This window comes from Dreissena polymorpha, chromosome 9 (genome assembly GCF_020536995.1).
Source record: "Dreissena polymorpha isolate Duluth1 chromosome 9, UMN_Dpol_1.0, whole genome shotgun sequence".
Lineage (NCBI taxonomy): Eukaryota > Metazoa > Mollusca > Bivalvia > Myida > Dreissenidae > Dreissena > Dreissena polymorpha.
The window spans coordinates 45,015,496-45,033,348 of NC_068363.1; the positions used below are offsets into that span (position 1 = coordinate 45,015,496).

At 36.5% G+C, this 17,853-nt stretch overlaps 2 protein-coding genes across 2 annotated transcripts in view; one reads left to right on the forward strand and one right to left on the reverse strand.

Annotated features, from left to right (window-relative positions):
- LOC127845382 (uncharacterized) overlaps nucleotides 1-3,429 on the forward strand; it is a 42,601-nt gene extending 39,172 nt beyond the window's left edge. Inside the window, exon 27 of the mRNA XM_052376260.1 lies at nucleotides 155-3,429. Within this exon, the coding sequence (XP_052232220.1) occupies nucleotides 155-825 (671 nt within the window). The 3' untranslated portion in view covers nucleotides 826-3,429. The remainder of the gene's footprint in view (nucleotides 1-154) is intronic.
- A 312-nt stretch (nucleotides 3,430-3,741) lies between these two features.
- On the reverse strand, nucleotides 3,742-16,865 carry LOC127845383 (inactive pancreatic lipase-related protein 1-like). Its single transcript, XM_052376261.1, has 7 exons — nucleotides 16,662-16,865; nucleotides 16,292-16,407; nucleotides 11,745-11,927; nucleotides 7,065-7,296; nucleotides 5,221-5,337; nucleotides 4,410-4,532; nucleotides 3,742-4,132 (listed from the first exon to the last, which is right to left on the reverse strand). Exons 1-7 carry the CDS (start codon nucleotides 16,714-16,716, stop codon nucleotides 3,897-3,899), a joined length of 1,062 nt encoding a protein of 353 aa, XP_052232221.1. The 5' UTR covers nucleotides 16,717-16,865; the 3' UTR covers nucleotides 3,742-3,896.
- Between the last annotated feature and the right edge of the window lie 988 nt (nucleotides 16,866-17,853).

A 17,853-nucleotide genomic window follows, 5' to 3' on the forward strand; every position in this document is an offset into this window, starting at 1 on the left:
AACCGCGTTAAAATGCACTTATGTTTTAAGAACGTTGACAATACAGTCTTCGTTATGAGGCATCACTGTAAATGTATTGCTATTACATATTAGAAATATCTAAAAGATAATAAGCGAATTCCATAGATAATAAGCAATATTGTATATTGTATAGGTCATTCGTTACCGTCGATGGACGAGATGACGCTGTTCATAATCGTGACCACGTGTTCGTTCGGGGTGGTATTCCTCTGCATGGCGGTGACCCTCTACCTGCAGTTTCAGCGGCAGCAGAAGCGCAACCAGCAGACGAACAGTCTCAAGAAGCCGCGCTATAACACGCCCCATGGCAACATGTACGTGGCTCCGCCCCCAATCCTCAAGTCGAAACTGGACGAGAATTTCACACCGGGCGAGAAGACGTACAGCATTGACAGAAAGCACCCGATAAACATTTTCTCCAATCACGACTATGACGATCTCGCGCAGTACAAAAGCGGATCATCTTTCCAGAACGATGTCCTCAGCATGCTACCCGGCCAAAGATACGATTATTCTCCGGGCGAAGAGGTTTTCACCGGGACGCTCTCCCGTGATAACACGTTCTCAAACCCAACCTATTCCCCGCTGGGGTTCAACAAAGGGGAACGCGGGTCATTTCAGCGCAGCACCCACACGCCCTCTCCCGGGCCACAGCGCAAGATGTCGCACGAGAGCTCTTTCTCCAACCAATCACCGCGTATGATGCGAGCGATAAGAACGCCCACGAGCGACACGCCCCTTATAACTCAGTCGCCGCTATTGCGCATGAAGTTAGCGGCGTATAATTTAAATCACGAGGATTAAAAAGCAACAAAATTAATATCAAAACAGGACAACCATTCCTATTACTACGAAAAGCCGATCCGGACACAAGTTAACCATTGTGAAGTGAAAAGTATTGCGCTATTAATTATTAGAAGTCCGAAATATTATAGTAAAATACAACTGTTCTCTTTAAATACATTGTACAATGTACATGGTCACATCGGTACTCGTGGTTTACATATTTTATTGTATTAACTGTGTGAAGCATCAACATATTGAAATCAGTGTCCGCTAAATAAGAACTACTATTCGTTATGATGATGTTTTTCTACTCTTGTAACAACACATCCGTTTTAATTGAATGTTACTACCCTTTTATGAATACTCGCTGTCTCGATCACGCTTAAAATAAGTTATTGAGCATTTCAACAAACAGGTATGCCACAGTGTTTAATAACACTGCATTCGTGAGACATTATAAAAATGAAAATGACTTGAAATGACCTGTAAGAAAATAACACAAGTACAATTAAGAATTATTATTTTATGCTTATTATTTTATCCTCGAGATCATTTCATATGATCACTCGTTAATTAAAATCGATATTCTACCAAATCCAACAAATATCCTCTATAAAATTCTCGAAATTATGGAAATCTAAAATAATGAATGAATTGTAAGGATTGTATTGCAAGTGCGATTTTGCAACTTCCGGTGAAAGAAAGCGGATGAAATCAAGGTGAATTCAGATGAATATTCTAGTCTAGATTTTGATAAATCCCAATAGTTTTAGACATGTCAATGTCGTGGTAATGGTAGACGAGTGCGCTTTTGATACGTACTGATTGCCACATGAAAGTAGCCACAGACCTGACATATATAATGACTTATATTGTATGAATGCTTTTTGCCATTATTTATAGAACAATGATATGTGTTGTATTTATCTGTGTGAATGTATGTTTGCATTTAAATTTGTGTTGATTTAAATCATGGTCAAAAGTGCTTCATTTGTGTCGTATGCAGTGATTTTTCATAAATGTAAATTTTCCTTTTGCAAGTAGAATCTAGACATGAGAGGTTGTGGTTTTGGGAAAATGCGACACATTTTGTGTACAGGGTAATTGCAACATCTACTCATACTTACTGGCATATTATACTCAAAGAAGGGTCAGTGTTATGAGCCTTATAAACAACTCACATATATTTCTGGTCAGCGTAAGTTAAAAAAAAATCATATGTAATATTCCTTTATGTTCTATGTTATTTTGTTATGTAGCATTTCAAACTTAGTACCCTTTCATCTTTAAATGGGTGTTTTGTTGACAATTTAATGAAGGAAAAACCTTTCTTTAACTGTTTCTAAGGGAGATTATGTAATACTTACCTAAACCATTATAAAATATAAATGTCATTCATTAATATTGTTCAAATATATATGTAATAGTTTGCCATTTTTTTGAATTATTGCAATAACTTCAAGTGAATTAATAGATAACATATTATTTTTTAGTACGTACATTTTTGTTAATTGCTTATTTTCGTTCATTCCTTTTTTTGGTACATCACGTCATCGGAATTGATAAGGAAGTTATTATAACATTTAACTGTATAGTTCATTTATTTGTTTCCCTTGTATGTTCGTATGCATGTCTCAAAAAATATATACTTGTGTTTTGTTACTGAAGACCACATTGTAAAAAATAAATTATTTCTTAATGTGAATTCTTCATGAAATAAAGTTATTATTATTATTATTATTATCATTATACTAAAACGGTATATCGTACTGACGTACATTGTAAAGTGACTCTGCTAAAATGTGTGTCTCTGCCTTTTACACATTTCTAGTACATGCAGTTTGATGTGTTTTGAACGGTTTGTAATGGTTAACATTCTTTGTAACACTCGTTTGTCTGATGCGTGTGTGTATTGATTCATATTGTAAAAGTTAAAGGTTTTGTGTGAAGTGTTGTTGCTTGTTACATATAGCGTTCTAATTAATATCAGAGGCATAGTGCAATATATATACTTAGTATATACATTACCGCCTATCTTATGGCGTGATATCTAATCGAGTGTTATCTAGTCACGTGGGTAAGAGTGTATTTTTCCAAATTTTACAGGAAGTGCATACATATGTGAGATTGTATAATTAAAGCAATCATACAATTTACCATATTTTCATTCTTTCATATTTTAATATTGGCACGAACTGTTCAATGTCTGCATATGATGCGTTTAAATTTATTCCATATACATGACTGCCACCTTAGCTTTTTTCAGATACAAGTATTAATATACGAGACATCCCTAATTTTGGCAATAAATTGATCCAATTTAGAAGGCTGGGAGAGTCCACTAGGCATAAATGGGTTAAGCACCCTTTGTACCTTGTGTGATCCTAGAACTTTCCTTTTTATCATACTTCATTATTTGTTGTGACACCGCAAGTTTTATCGCTTATAAACAGTGTTAAACGGTTTCATGTTTTTGTAGCAATTATGCTTGCATAGGTACGGCGCTTTCGTAATATATTTAAATGTGTCATATTCAAATGTACGATGTTTCTAATAGTACATGTATGTGTAATATGTTTATAATTATTGTAAAGATTTGTACAAATAAAACGTTTGGAATAAGTGCCTTGCTGTTTGGATACTATTGTTGATTGTATGTGGTTTATACTTGATGGTGTTAAAGTGTGTAAAGAGAGACACGTCGTTAAAAGCTCAGGTTTCAGAACGACAATTAATAATTATGTACATGTTCTTGAAGATAACTCTATAAATAACTCTATTTGAAAAAAAACACATGTGGTTAGTGTGTGGCTAGGCTAATAATTAGTAAATAAGTTTTTTTGCAATATATTCAATGTTCACTATATATATCTACTCAGCCAAATGATTAACCAAGTTTTATTATCTTATGATGTGATTATTTAAATAAATAAATACAATTTACATACTTTATTTAAACCACCGTTTGGAAACAAGTTAATTTAAATAGATCTATGAACATCATACATTTTGCGAGTTTCCTTTATTGCGCACACGTACGTATACTAACAACCTTATGCATGATCAGCCTTTGAAAAATGTATGCTTTCTTAAGGTCGACAAAATGGAGGTTGGCGATTGGTCGTCAGGAAATAGCTTCCACGAGCAGCACTGGGTGTTGTGTATCCCATGGCAACGCATCCACTGTTACACGCTGAACAACGACCTGCCTCGTAGTTGGCCACGCTGTCACATGGTTGGGACCGGAAATGGCAACTGCTGGAGATGGACTCAGTATACAGATCAGTGGCTCTCACGTGACTGCAAGCAAGGGTACTACTGAAGTCTGTGAATCAATAAAAATACAATACACATTAAGTGTTGAACAATAGAAACTGCACACTGAATTTAGTAACAGATATTTATTTATAATAACTGTAAGCAATTGCAGAAAGACAATGCTGTAGAAAACAGAGACAAAAAACACACAATATATGTCTTAACTGGAAACTATATTTCAGTGTTTAATGCGGTAAACGATTAATTTTCAATCGATATAATTGCATATACAAATGTATGCGCTTTATGAACTGACATGGAATAAATACAATACAATGCCTCACATTCAATAGAGCCGCTGAGAAGGCTAAACAGATGCTGCCCCAGATTAGCTGGACAGCCGGGCTGATCGTCTCCTCCGTTTGGGTAGAAATCAACATGGCCGACACGTTGTTTTAAACCAAAACCTACGAAATTTATAAAATTCATAAAATGTGATATTATAACAATTGTAATGTCATAAAAGTTATCAAAACGGCTGTATTTTTTTATTACACATTTTAATAACTGAATTACCAATCCAATAAAGATAAGCACATTTTATTCGCATACTAGCATACAACAACAACAACAACCGCAACAACGACTACTACTACTACTACTACTACTACTACTACTACTACTACTACTACTACTACTACTACTACTACTACTACTACTATTACTTCTACTACTACTACTACTACTACTACTACTACTACTACTACTACTACTACTACTACTACTACTACTACTACTACTACTACTACTACTACTTCTACTACTACTACTATAACTTCTACTACTATAACAACTGTTCAGTCGTTATGGTTAACAAATAGTACGCGCGTTTTTTCTAAAATGTTCAGATCTTCAATATACCGGTATTATACACTGAATATAATTGACATATGGCCAGAAGTGAAACAATCGATCAATCAACATTTATCGCCGACACATGGTCAGACACATAAATAACGGAATAAGAACTTTATATAAGAACACCAAGTGAGCGTATTGGTTGCACGCAAAACGTTAAGAAATATGTACGTGGTCCTCATGATATACAACCGAAAATAAGAAAACCAGTTGATTGTAGGCCTATTGGCATTTTACCTAGGTGTATAAGGGAATCGCCATCCGTGTGGATAGCTTCTACGAACAAAGCATCTGTAGGGTCTAGGCGGACGCTCTCAGCAGTGTTTTCAAACGCGGGTCCAGCAGGATCTAGACCTGTGAACATGACGGGAGGACTTTAGCAAGAAGGCTCCAATAGCTTCGAGCATCTCGTCCAATGCCTATGCAGTTGAAAGTTAAAGGCGGCAATGCTACTTTATGTCCTCTTTGTTAAAACATATAAGGGAAAACATGTTTATACAATAATAATGTCACAATATTGTTTAAACAAAACTTGTTAACAGTTAATGGATGAACTTATTCGATTTATTAAGAATTAAAAAATGCACATACGCAAAATACATATATTTGAAACAGTCGATTTTGTTACGGAAATGCACTGAACACTTTTCTCTTACAAATAATTCTACGGTGAGCATTAGCCTCACGACTCGCTCATTAATTAATTATTTTTAAGGTGCTGAATCTGTAAAAAAAAAGGAAGGCTTTGCAATTTAACGTTCAATTATCGAACTATATACATTCAACATGAAAACAGATACAAGGGACTTTGACAGTTAAAGAGAGTGTTTGCGGATTAAGTGGCATTGGTTTCTTTAATGTCGTTGACATGCGGTAAAGTTTTGTAGAAAGCGCATTGATCAAGCTTCCATATTGTACTGTGAATGTATGCAAACATTAATCACGTTCTCGTGTACATCTGTCAACTGATCAAGCTTCCATATTGTACTGTGTACATGTGCAAACATTTATCACGTTCTCGTGTACATCTGTCTACTGATCAAGCTTCCATATCGTACTGTGAATGTATGCAAACATTTATCACGTTCTCGTGTACATCTGTCTACTGATCAAGCTTCCATATTGTATTGTGTACATGTGCAAACATTTATAACGTTCTCCTGTACATCTTTCTATTCATCAATCTTCCATATTTTACTGTGTACGTATGCAAATATTTATAACGTTCTCCTGTACATCTGTCTATTGATCAATCTTCCATAATTTACTGTGTACGTATGCAAACATTTATCACGTGTTCCTGTATATCTGTCTATTGATCAAGCTTCCATATATTGTAATGTGAACGAATGCAAATATTTATAACGTTCTTCTGTACATCTGTCTATTCATCAATCTTCCATAGTTTACTGTGTACGTATGCAAACATTTATAACTTTCTCCTGTACATCTGTCTATTTATCAAGCTTCCATATTTTACTGTGAACGTATGCAAACATTTATAACGTTCTCGTGTACATCTGTCTATTCATCAAGCTTCCATATTGTACTGTGAACGTATGCAAAGATTTATAACGTTCTCCTGTACTTCTGTCTAGATCTTTTTATGAGTAAAAGAAAGTTAAGAAACTTTTCAATACACTTTTAATTAACTATTTTCATAAAACTGTTTTCCACCTAATCTAATTATGTATACCTCGTAGTTTGAAATGTTTTATAAATTACCTTAAAATAAATGTTGTCACATATTTTGCTTTTTATGTATGTCGTTAATTGTTTTTACTTGACAGACAGTAGGGGTATATGTAGATCTTCAAATAAAAGGTTCAAGTAAAATGATCTGAAAAAAGGAAACAAATGAAGATTATTGAGATTGAAACTCCAATCCTCGATCTCTTTAGGCTTATGCCTTAACAACTTGATCATTGTGTAAGCTCAAATGAAAAAAAATAAGTATAAAAACAACAATGTATAAAACATATGTTTGAATCGACTATCCTGAAATGGTGTGTGAGGGGGAGGGGATTGATCCTACTTATGCTCGGAACCTGCCAAATCTCACAGCAGAGGTTGGTTATTACCTGTAATTCTTCCCAAGCCGGGTACCCGTTGTCCCGCATATCCGGATATGTGTGCACCAAGACTATGGCCAATCAGGTGAAAGTCGATATACTGCGCATGCGCAGTAATGTGTAGTTGCGTTAATAGCTGTGCAATCAAAGCGCCGACAACTCTCGTATTTGCCGCTGCCATCAAGTAGTTAACACGAGCCGCACCAGGTGACCAGTCAACAGCAATTACATTGGCATCCTCCTGCAAAAGAAAACACTATACAACTGAACATATTTACAAAAGGAATAGTAACAAAACTATACACTCTGATTGAAACGGCATACTATAACAACTATTGTTAGTGAACAACTATTGCTAGTAATGAATGTTTGCAGATAATAAAACGAAATGTATATATTGATAAACAGCTTAATGCGACCCGAAGCGATTTCGAGCCCAAAGAACGTAAGAATGTGTGAACATAAGAACTAGGACTGTGAAAACAGTTCCAGCTTTCGGATATTTCGAACCTCGCGTATTCCAGCCATCCGACATAAGTGTATAGATGAAGATAGAAATGCATTATTCAGAAAAAGGCAAAATGCCCGTCATTTCACATATAAAACAATACAAAGAAATATGTAACTGGTTGATAGTGAGGCATATTACGTCATGTTACATAGAGAATAACAGGTTACTCTCCTATCGTATTGTTATTTATCAGGCGAGGCTTAGAATAATATAACGGCGAGGCTTGCCGACCCGTTATTTTATTCGTGCCGAGCCTGATATATTACAAAACGATGGGACGGTAACCTGTTTTTCTGTTTATCATACCACATTTTCCGAAAAATCTGCAAAATAATCCATTTTTTATATTTAAAATGTACGGATCCCCGCTGATTTTGCTGATACGTCTTTTACACGTTGACATACATGTAGCAACGGCGTTCGAAAAGACGACACGAATAATCGCTTATTTTAATAAACAACGTATAGAGAAAAAAAGTTATTTGCACTACGAATGGGAAGAGTACACCCGCTTTAATTATAAACGTCTTGAAATGGAGATCAGGAATGGACGGCAGCGACAAATTTAATCGAAGAACACACTTCACCGAATAGTTTGGAGACACCATTTTGGAGATGTGCATTGAAATTGACATTTTGATGATGGTGTCAATATTGACATAAAAGTGTTATATCGTTTGTTTAAATAGTTGAGGATTAGCATACAGTAATAATTTGTCTTGACTTTCTGTGCAATGACTATATCGATATTTAATATGTATTGTCCCATTGATGACGTTATTTAACTTCTGTAGTGCGGGCTGTGGTGATTTTTAAAAAATAAACGTTTTTGTGATTTATGACTTTAAAATAGAATAACATATGTACGTTCTTAGTATCATAATGTTTGTATTGTTGAACCTGATTCATGTTGATAGAAATTGTTGACTTAATTGCAAATCCCACGTTACTCCAAACATTGACTGATATTAGAACTTCCTGTTGACCATGATATAAAAAAATATATCAGGCAACGTTTAATCAGGCAGATATCAATGCGGTGGTATGCCAAATATGTGTACATAAAAATGGTAACTTCAAGATACAACAACATTTTGTTTTGATAATAAAACACGTTTGGAAGCAATGGGAGGAAAAAATCTAACCTTTATCAGTCCAAGACCAGAGATCGGAGAAAAAAGTAAACTCTAGTTTGACATGGAATTATGTATTTAAACGAGTAAATTTAAAATTTGAACAGTATTTTTCAAAAATATTTCTAAAATATATGTTTATTTTCCAAATAGGTAGATCGGAATAAACTCAAAAGATGAGTGAACACAAAAAAGTTTATAAAATCTAGGTGACTTGATCTTTATTAAAATAATAATAATATTTTTTAAAGATGTGAATTGTATATTCATAATTAGAAAGCCAAAAATGAAATATAGCATGAAATAATCGGTGCTTCGATGAGTGCTCGAGCCAAGCGAGTTCGAGCCATTGGGTTTCAACTGTTACACTTTTGTGCTCGAGCCAAGCGAGTTCGAGCCATTGGGTTTCAACTGTTACACTTTTGAAAGTGATGCGAACAAAATTAAATCACAACTAAAATAAAAACTATTGTTCATGACCGGTATAACCGAATACGCTTGACAAAACATTTTTTTAACATATTTAAATAACAGTCAGTCGTCGACATGACCTTCAATTTAGGAATATTCGCAACACTGCTTTAAACATATACCAGCAAAATGACGAAGTGAACAGTTAAAGTATCAACGAGTATAGACATGTATTATGCTACAAGCGCGACTTGACGAATATACACAGGTTAGTAAACTATATTATCACACTATTTTTTGCGATTTGTTTATGATCTTCAATGATCTATTCTTCTTTGAATTGTGTTATATACGTTGTGAAATGAACAGTCGACTGTTTCTTTTGTCTCACGTATATTTATGACTCATACCTGTCAAGGCTCACGGTTTCGCCGTGAGTCTCACGGTTTTGGGCATGTAATGACGGTCTCATGCTGACTTAGTAATTTAACACGCATTTCTTCAAAAACAAAAAAAATGAAAAAAGTAATGTTTGGATTTCATAAAATGTCGTATAATTACTACCGAGACGGGCGGGCTGTTTTAGTGGTTTCTAACCAAATACCACATGTACCGGAAACTGTTTAACGGTGTTAACGTATCATTATCACTACGTCACCGGTGTCTATGTAAAAAAATCGGCTGCAAAATGCCAGCAAATGGCTCACCGGCAAGAACAAAAGCGAAAAATAGGGCTATTTTCAGAAAAAAATAGTCTTCTTTTTGCTCAGGACATAGCCCCAAAACGCACCACAGACGATCTAGGATCCAAAAATTGTATGGGGGAGGGGGGCATGCATGATCTGGTCTCACTCTCAGCCACTTAAAACCCTTGGCAGGTATGACTTTCTATTATAACTTCCTGTTAAAATTGTATACACACATGAACGGATGATCTCATGTGCAAAACGCACATCATACATAAAAAGAGAGTGATGGATGCTAAGTAATTCTTCTTTTAAAGCCACACAACTTGAAATGTTAATCAATACATATAGATGCAATTTGAAAGTGTGCAAACTTGCCATTAAATCTATAGCCTAATAGCCTAGTTAGCCAGTAATTTATTTGTTTTTTTTTAATTTTAAAACCAAAAGTAGGATTTCTTTACGTATACATACATTTCGACCGACGCGATTATTTTTGAAGTTTAAGCGCGAACAAGACGGATTTCTACCTTGTAACCACCAGATATATTCTAATTGAGATAGATAAAATTAAATGTATAACCTAGTTAGCAAGTATTTGTTATTTTGCAAACGGTACCGCATTTAAAACCGAAAGTAGGATTTATAGACGTATACGTCCATTTCGACAAACGCGATTATTTTTGAGTTTTTAAGCGCAAAAGAGACGGAGTTCTACCTTTGAACCACCAGACATATTCAAATTGTCATAGATTAAATATGTTTTTTAATTATACTTCAATTTACTATGTCATGTATTGCATTTCAAGGTGTGTGGCTTTAATAAAAAAGCTTTGCATGATGTTAATATACAATACTTTACCTATTCCCATGTTGGGCATATACGCAAGATAAAAATATAGTTAACTAGAAATGGCGCGGCAGAGGCCGACACGTATCCCCACGTCGGATGTTTGACCCAGGGGGGCGCCCCAGGGTTGGTAATTGGGTCCAGCATAGTTGAGATTTACCGTATTGTCATAAGAAATGTTCTTTATCAATTTGAAGTAAGTCAGTGTAGAAATGAAGAAATTATGGTAAAAGGCAATTTTTGGTGGGCGTGGTCTATGTGGGTGGGCATGCCCCAGGGTTGGTAATGGGGCCATGCATAGTTGAGATTGACCGTATTGTCATAAGAGATGTTCAGTATCAATAAGAAGTAAATCGGTGTAGAAATGAAGAAGTTATAATAAAAGGCAATGTTGGGTGGGCGTGACCTATGTGGGGGGATGCCCGGGGTTGGTAATGGGGCCATGCATAGTTGAGATTGACCGTATTGTCATAAGATTTGTTCAGTATCAATTTGAGGAAAATCTGTGTAGAAATGAAGAAGTTGTAGTAAAAGGCAATTTTGGGTGGGCGTGGTCTATGTGGGCGGGGTCGCCCCAGGGTTGGTAATGGGGCCATGCATAGTTGAGATTGACCGTATTGTCATAAGAGATGTTCAGTATTAATTTGAAGTAAATGGGTGTATAAATGAAGAAGTTAATGTAAAATAACATAACAAAATGAGTGAAAATCTCTGACCTGGCCCCACCCCAACCTCCATAACTTTTGACCCAGGGGTCAGATCAAAATTCCAAATAGTGCAGGGTCGCACATATGATCATAGCTATCATGTGTGTAAGTTTCTAGGTTCTAGTGCCTATAGTGTAGGAAGAGATAGTGGCCAGGACGGACGGACAGACAGACAGACACACAGACGGCGGAGATAATCACAATATCCCCACGCTTTACAAAAAGCGTGGGGATTACAAAAATATTAGTGCGGACAGATATTCGAGTAGAAGTAACACACTGGGTATCTCAACATTGTCTCACAAAGCATCTGTATGCTTATGTGACCGTGGTTAAAATACATCGTGTCTTATATCTTCTTTTACATATAAAAGACATACATTGTTCTCACCTGTCTTAATATCGCTAGGACCATGAATTTTACCCATGTTGCGTTAGCAGAATCGATATATCCGTGAGTGATAACCTTTGTTTTTCTGGTTGGGTTGAAGTTGGAGTGCAGAATTGTACTTGGTGACTTGTCCACAAGTTGGTAATGGACCGGATTGGAGCGCGTGAACAAGCGGAATTGAACCTATGAAAATAAACGAAGCATTAAACTCTTTCCAAAATGGCGAAAGCCACTATCGACTTTCGACTGTTTCAAAAACATAAGACTTCTGCCTAAATTTAATCAAACCTTGTTTGCTTTAAAGGGGCCTTTTCACAGATTTTGGCATTTTTTAACTTTTTCATTAAATGCTTTATATCGATAAATGTAGACATTGGATCGTAAAAGCTCCAATAAAAAATCAAGAATAAAATTAAAAAAAGGAAAAGAACATTGCCCGGACCAGGTTTCGAACCAGTGACCCCTGGAGTCCTGCCAGAGTCCTGAAGTAAAAACGCTTTAGCCTACTGAGCTATTCCGCCGAGTACATATACTTGAAGTATTTTATACCTTATATAAGCAATCTTCGTAGTTTCACAAAATTTAACGACAAAAACAGAACTCTCCAAATTATTCAATCGTTTCGCGTTGCAACGCTTTATAATTTTTAGGTTTTAAAATCGTCAAAAGATGCATATAATGGCTATATTAGACCATGGTAAATGTTAAGTATTACTGTTTCCTCACAAATATCATAACTAAAACGAAAATTTGCAAATCTGAAACAACTTTTTTCAATTTTGTCAATTTACCAAAGCGTGAAAAGATCCCTTTAAGATCTCATACACTTGTAAGCGACTACGCACAAATACCACATTGAAATATAGTGCTGTAACAGTATCAAACTAGTAACACTATTGACTAGAATTGCTTAAATTTGCTTAACACTGGAAAAAGCTTCTTTTTATATATATATAACTGGTTGAATCATCTGATCTACAAGAATCTGTGAATGACAAGGATTTTATAACGTATCATTGCTATCTCATCTCCGCCTGTAATCACGCCGGGTACATAGGCCACCGACCAGCGTTCTTCAATCGTCTCGGTTCTCGGCGAACCTCTTAAGCTGCCCCCATGTCTTGCCCACCTGCTTGGCATGTGCATCATCCAGGTCGCCGCGCCAGGTGTTTCTAGGGGTTTCAGATGCGCGAGTATTGCCTTGTCGTATACCAGAATGGCATTAGTAACTTAAATCAGTCCTAGTCAAGAAATTCATATGTAAATGAGTTTTGTCACGGAGGTTTCTCATTTGCATCCAAAGATATCTTCTTATACGGACTGCTGTTTCGTTCTTCGTCATAATTCTTCGTTGGTAATATTGTACGGCCAGCGGATCTTGGGGATCTTCCTGAAGCAGGTATGAATGAAGACCTGGACTTTCTTCATGGTGGTGACGGTGGTTATCTCGGACTCCATAGAGTAGTAAAGGCTTCACGATGGTGTTTAGGAGCCTGATATTGGTGGTGATGCCTATCGCGCTGGATGCACAGACTTGCCTCTCTGGATTGGCAAATTGTCCTGCTATTCTCTTATTGATGAATTTCAGGTCCTTGGTTCTGTTCTGGTGGACTGCGTTTTCTGATTGTGTTGCCAGCGTCTCGAGGTAGTTCCGCTTGTCTGGTTGCATACTTCGCTGTGCGATTCTATTGGCGCATCTGTACTCGTCTTGTCTGGTTGTATACTTCGCTGTGCGATTCTATTGGCGTATCTGTACTCGTCTTGTCTGGTTGCATACTTCGCTGTGCGATTCTATTGGCGTATCTGTACTCGTCTTGTGCTTTTTGCTGCTCTTGTTCTGCTTTTGTTGACAATTGTTTTATTTTCTCTTCTTTCTTGAACTTTCTGTAGCGTCTCTTCTGATATCCACTCCTTGTCACCCAAAACATGTTGACGAGAGTAACATTTTTTTTTTTTTGCTTTTTGGTGTCATTGTTGCTGGAAAACACTTCCCGATGATCTCCTCATATCTTCGGTTGTCACTGCCGATCTTGGCGATGTAGTCGCAAATTAAAATCATTTCGTTCCTTTTGTATGAAGGTTTACAATCTGTTTTAAACTTTATCCTTATCACCCTCTACACTGGCTTTCGTCGGGGCGTAGCACGGGATTATGGCCACGTTGATCCACTTCTTCTTTGAATGAAAGATGCTGTTAGGATCCGTTTTTCGTGCGGCTCCAATCCGATTAGCTCCTAGTGTGCCGACTTGTCGACACGTTTACTCCCGCCATGCGTGCGGCATCTTCATGCTCATGCTTTGCGAACAGCATTAACTCGTCGGAAGTCAGTCGCTTCTGCCTCATCTATGTGATAACTTGCGCTGTCTTCACGGTCTCGTACATGGTTCGGACATTGCATGTACTGTTGGTGGTTATGGTCCTGATGAAGATGATTGTCTCCTGTCAGAAGGTTTCCAGTTGACTCTGGTTTACACCGATCGGCGTCATACGCCCTCTAGCTGGTCAATCATCTCCCTGGTCCAGACACTGATGTTGTTTATCGTTTCTATAGCTAGCGTTTTTTTTCCGGAAGAAAGTAATGAATGCTAGCCCTTCACCCGATCTTTCTCCTTATTTACTCGCTTTTTGGAATGCAATTGATGGAGTTTCATCGTTTATGCATACAGGCATACTCCCGCCATGCGTGCGGCCTCTTCCTGCTCATGCTTTGCGAACAGCATTAACTCGTCGGAAGTCAGTCGCTTCTGCCTCATCTCTGTAACAACTTGCGCTGTCTTCACGGTCTCGTACATGGTTCGGACATTGCATGTACTGTTGGTGGTTATGGTCCTGATGAAGATGATTGTTTTCTGTCAGAAGGTTTCCAGTTGACTCTGGTTTACACCGATCGGCGTCATACGCCCTCTAGTTGGTCAATCGTCTCCCTGGTCCAGACGCTAATGTTGTTTATCGTTTTTATAGCTAGCGTTTTTTTTCGGAAGGAAGGTATGGATGCTAGCACTTCACCCGATCTTTCTTCTTATTTACTCGCGCTTTGGAATGCAATTGATGGTGTGTCATCGTTTATGCATGCAGGCATATTTAAGACGTTTGTCAACTTCTAGATGTGAAGTAGTTAAGCGATGTCCGAAATAATTTTTCACTAGTAAATTCTCCCTTTTTTACTGCCAATGCGTTGCTGTCCTGTATACTGTTAGTCTGTCATGCTATGACGCATTTAATAGCTTTTTAGCTCGACTATTATGTATGAAATATATATATTGGAGCTATCTTACTCACCCCGGCGTCGGCATGAGCGTGCGCGTGAGCGTTGGAATGTTAAAGTTTGCGTACCACCTCAATTATTTTCAATTTCCCTTCACATATTGCTTTTATATTTTGTATACTTCTTTACCAACATGACCCCTACATATAAACAAGAGCAGACATCTGTATCAAGCATTTTGTAGGAATAATGGCCATTTTTCACTTATACTATGCATACTATTGATACATTCTTGTTAAAGTTTGCGTACCACCTCAAATATTGTCTATGTACCTTGTCATATTGCTTTTATATTTTGCATACTTCTTTACCAACATTACCCCAATCTATAAACAAGAGCAGACAACTTTATTAAGCATTTTTTAAGAATTATGTTCCCTTTTTACACTTAGAAAATTGAAAATTTGGTTAAGTTTTGTGTTTAGGTTCACTTTATTCCTAAAGTATAAAAGCTATTGCTTGCATACTTGCAACACTTACTTTCTATCATAAGGGGACTGTGCAAGTAAAGTTATGTAACTCTGACTGGCATTTTGACATAATTATTGCCCCTTTTATACTTCTATAATTTAACATTTGGCTAAGTTTTGTTTTTAGATCCACTTTACTTCTAAAGTATCAAGGCTATTGCTTTCAAACCTCAAATACTTTCTTACTAGCATGAGGGTACTGTACCTGGCAAGTTGACGTTGACCTTAACCTTTGAATGACCTTGACTCTCAAGGTCAAATTAATGAATCACCCCACATTTTTTTTATATATTTGTTTTCCTTTTTTTTAATTTTTGAAACATCATCTAATAAATGACCACACACCCACATTATAGCCCCTCTCCACCTCCACCCCACCCCCTACCCAAAAAGATTTTATTTTCGTTGAAACATGGTAAAAAAACAAATATGTATTTATTTTATTTTTTTAAGGACCGTCCAACCAATTCCACCCAAGCTATTGCTATCAAACTTGAAATTATTGGTTTGTTTCATGTCTTTGCAAATATTCAATAGATTTTAGAAAATAAACCTTAACTCAGAATCGTCTATAAAGTACAACTTCATTAAAACATACGCGATCAATATGTTTCAATTATGGTCCTCTTCCACTTATAATATGACTATATAACATTGACCTTATCGAATATGAACAATTTCCCCATTATGACTTACGTTATACTGTCAAGAACTCGAATAGTCGAGCGCGCTGTCCTCTGACAGCTCTTGTTTATAATTTGTTTTTTAAATCATTTTCATTAATAAACTCAAATAAACTGGTTGAAGTGTACCCCGATGGTGGCAGGAGATTCGGGCAGAAAACCCTGGGCGTTATCATACGGACTGGTTTTGCTGAAACAGCCGAGGCCGTCCTGTGTGTAGCAGACCTCATTCACCAATAGGAAACCTATGAGCAATATACATGTACCACATAAGTTCAATTGTAGTGTATAAACGTAAAGTTAACTATTCGTTTGAAGAAATACGCAAAAATAATTATGACAAAACGTATCGAAATTATCCGTGGCGACCGATAATATGACATCAGTATACGTTGTGATATATATATATATATATATATATATATATATATATATATATATATATATATATATATATATATATATATATATATATATATATATTAAATCATTAACTTACCATGCGAGCAATTTAGTAGTGTCAAAAAAGTTAAAAGTCCTCTGCCAAGTGCCATGATGCACAACGTTTAGTATGTCGCATACGGTGGAGAATGAGAGGCCAAAAGGTTGTGTGCCTCTGTTGAAGTGTACGTATGTTCAATTATTTCATGCGAACTCTGCTGATTGTGTGACATAATGTTTCCATTGTTACACATTTGCGTTAAGATAGGCGTTCTTATAAACAACCTTTAGAGTTCAAAACCTGTTTAATTTAAGGATGGGTTCAGTCCGTTTATCAAACGTTTGGATGTGTTAAAGCTAATTTTCGATTGTCATGAGCATTATGATTGGAAACGCGTGACTTACCGTAATTAATCTATGATATTTGTGGGAGCAGTGGTCTAATGGTTGGACACTGGCTTGGGGATCGAGAGATCCCGGGTTCGAATCCCGCCCTGACCACTGGAATTTCCTTGAGCAAGAAATTTATCCCACATCTGCTCCTCTCCACCTAGGTGTATAAATGGGTACCTGTTAGGGAAATAAGCCAATGTGCCGTGGCTGCATACTGCGCCAAGATGTAAATGGACGACTTATGACACAGTGATCAGGGAAAAAATATAAAGCGCCTTTGAACGCACATCTCGAGAATAAGATACGTGTCCGTACGTGATAATACGTTGCAATCAGTTCACCACCCTATGTCTGATTTTCAGTTCAGATACGATTAGATACGGTGCGATTGGAGTGCTTTCGATTTTTCCACTAACGGGTATTAATTTGACACGAAAGGTTTCTTCGATAAGTTCGTAAAGAATCCATGCGCTACGATACGATGCGAATATGGTTGCAATATCTGTCACGATTAGACCGATTGTATTCACGATAAAATTCACGACTTGACATGAATAATATCATACAGCCCGGATGACTTTCAATTTTATATTTAAAATACCAGTTTAAATTAGAAGTACATGTATTAAAAAAAAACACTAACTAACAAATGACAAGTATAAAAATAAACATTCAAGTACTACCAATTGCAAAACCTACTTAGTTCAATCACTACAATAATGTGAACCTTATACCAACCCATTTTTACATATGCTTCTTACTGCTTTAATTATAAAGATAATTGTTGATATTCATTTGTTATGTTGTAACGATTTTACTTTAAAACGTGATATTTAGTTATATTCTTTTCTTTTTGT